We start from the raw sequence: 2,655 nt of genomic DNA, 5'->3' as shown, positions 1-2,655 counted from the left end.
GGTGGGCGCCGAGCCCAGGCCGAGGCCCAGCACCGCTCTCCCCACAGAGCCCGCGCATGGGCACCTTCATCGGCGTCTACCTGCCCTGCCTGCAGAACATCCTGGGCGTGATCCTCTTCCTGCGCCTGCCCTGGATCGTGGGGGCGGCCGGCGTGCTGGAGTCGCTGCTCATTGTGTCCCTGTGCTGCACCTGCGTGGGTGCTGGGGCCGGCGGGCCTCCCGGCGGGGCGGGGCCTCCGGGCGGGGCGGAACCCGGCTGTGCCGGTCAGGGCCGCCGCCCCTCGGTCCCCTGGTCTCAGAGGACGCCCGGCGGGCCGGGGCTCCCGGTCTGAGTGTCCGAGGCCCGTCGTGCTGTTCCAGTTGACCGTTTCTGTTGACTTTGGGGGCCCGCTGGGCCCCGGCTCCCCGCGGCAGTGGCCTGCCCGGCTCCTCACCGCCCCTGCGGCTCTCACCGCAGCAGGGTGGGGTCGCCTGTGGGTGCTGTCCCGGGCCTCGGGGTCTCGCCGCCCCTCTGCCCTGAGCTGGATGCGCCCTGGTGACCTGCACTGGCCCCGGGGGCGGGGCTGTGGCCGTGGGTCTGGGTTCTGGGCCTGTTTACGAGGGGTCAGGCGGTCACCGGGCGACGAGGCCGCAGGCCCGGCCGCCATCTGGCGATCGTAAACGGGCAATCCGCATTTTTGGGGGGTGGCGGGCGTGTGGGCCGCCTCCCCCGCAGACACGCTGCGGCCCTTTGTCGGGGCCGGGGTGAAAAGTTCAGGCTGTCCAGCTCCGAGGGCGGGGCCGCTCTCCATGGGCCTCAGGCCCGCGCCTTCTTCCCCCACCTGAGGGACGGCCCGGGTCTGCCGGCCAGCGGGGAGACTGGGGGCGCCGTGTCCCCAGGGGCGCCCGGTCAGGCCGCGTCCACTGTGTCCCGGAAGGGGGCTGGGCGGGCGCCTGGCCGTCCCTCCCGCTCTGTGCTGGGCAGCAGCCGGGCAGGTGCAGGCCAGTGGCCGAGGGGCTGGTGGGGGCGGGGCGGGAGGCTCAGCCTGGCTGTTGGGGCCCAGCCCCCCGCTGGCGCCCCGGGCTCTAGAGAGGCGGGTCAGAAGGTCACTGCCCTGATCTTTATGGCCGCCCCGCGTTCTCACGGCCCCTCGCCCTCCCAGACGCCGGCCTGCCGGGGGACGGGCCCCGGGGTGAGGCGGGAGGCCGGGCCTCTCCAGCCGCGGGCGCAGGCCCGACGGGGCCGGAGGGTGCGTGCCGGACAGCGCTGTGGCACTTGGCGTGGCCCTGACGAGACCCTGGCGCTGTGGGCCCCGCCCCCTCGGGGCCTGGCGGCACAGGGAGCTGGAGCTGGGCAGCAGCAGAGGGCTGGGCTTGCCGGGCAGCCGCTGACCTCTGACTGCCGGCTTGTGGCCGGGCCGCGTCGGGCCTGGGGGTCTGGCCACTCTGACGGTGCAGCTGGGAGAGGCTGGCCTGGGCACCTCACGTCCCCCCACCCTGTGTCCATGCCGCTGGGGAGTCCTCTCCCGGGGGCCACGGCCCACGGGTGGGGGAACCCTGGGCAGAGGCCGCCTCACACGGCGTCTGCTCTGGCCGTGCTCGGTGCTGGGTGTCGGGGCGCCTGCCTCCAGGCTCCCGGATGGACACTGCGGGCTCCTGCCTCGAGGCCAGAGCAGCCGGCCGAACGCTCCCAAAGCTGCGGAGCGTGTCCGGACCCCACGGTCAGCGGCTGGCCGGCCTCTGCCCTGACCACCCTGCCTCTGGCTGGGCGCAGACTGGCTCGGCACCTGCTAGGATCGAGGTGGCCTCTGAGGGCCCAGCGGGGGCCCTCACGCGTGCCCCGGCTGCACCCCAGGGCTCAGCCGCCTCCCCTCGGCCAGGCAGCTGTTCTGCCCGGGGTCCCCCAGGAGCCCCCCCCCGTGGTCCCTGGGGGCAGGGGTGGACACGGGGCGGTTTTGGCTTTGGCCACAGGTCAGGTCCTGGGCCAGGGCCCCAGAGCAGAGCAGCCTGGGTGGCGGCGGGTCAGTACAGGATGCTGGACAGGGTGGGCGTCCCCGCAGCTGGCCAGACCGCCGCAGGGGAGCGGGCGCTGCTGGACACGAGGCCTGTCCTGGGCGGCCGGAGTGGGGGCCGCGGCCGAGCACGGGGGCCAGGCGCGGGCTCTCTGGTGCTCACCGTGGCTGGGCCTGGGGGGCCGCTGCCCCGTGCCGGACCCTCCGGTGTCCCCGCTTGAGGGGATTTGGGGCTGGAGGCAGAGCGTCCTCCGAGGACACGGCCTGTCCCGGCGCCCTGAGCGCCGCCCTGCCCCACTGCCGCCTCGGCCAGCGCCGGCCGCCCCCCGCTGGCGAGTTGGAGGCTGTGTTGTGTCTGTTTCCATGGAGCAAGTGGCTGGCCGGAGGCGGCGCCAGGAGGCAGAACCGCCCCTGGGCGACCGGCGGGTGACAGTGCTGGGCCCTGGCGGCCGGCGCGAGGCGGACACCCGCCCAGCGCCGCCTTCTCCCCACGTGGGCCCCGCGGCCGGTCCGGGGGTCGGAGGGGATCTTCAGCGCTGCTATTTCCACTTCGTTTCGGGTCTTGGGGTTGTCTCGCAAATTGAATGTGCTTCCTCTGCACCCCGATAATCAGGAAACGGGAGAGTGTGGGCTCGCGCGAGCGTGCTGCAGCGCCGGCGGCCAT

The 2,655-nt window shown here is 74.6% G+C and overlaps 1 protein-coding gene across 1 annotated transcript in view; it reads left to right on the top strand.

The window, feature by feature from the left end:
* Positions 1 to 332, top strand: part of SKI (SKI proto-oncogene) — a 7,094-nt gene extending 6,762 nt beyond the window's left edge. The window contains exon 3 of the mRNA XM_012734531.1: positions 48 to 332. Within this exon, the coding sequence (XP_012589985.1) occupies positions 48 to 332 (285 nt within the window). The remainder of the gene's footprint in view (positions 1 to 47) is intronic.
* Positions 333 to 2,655: the final 2,323 nt, after the last annotated feature.

This window comes from Condylura cristata, unplaced genomic scaffold, assembly GCF_000260355.1.
Source record: "Condylura cristata isolate star-nosed mole 26May11 unplaced genomic scaffold, ConCri1.0 scaffold00058, whole genome shotgun sequence".
Classification (NCBI taxonomy): domain Eukaryota; kingdom Metazoa; phylum Chordata; class Mammalia; order Eulipotyphla; family Talpidae; genus Condylura; species Condylura cristata.
The sequence above is the reverse complement of the archived record's forward strand: the minus strand, read 5'-3'. Positions and strand labels throughout refer to the sequence as shown.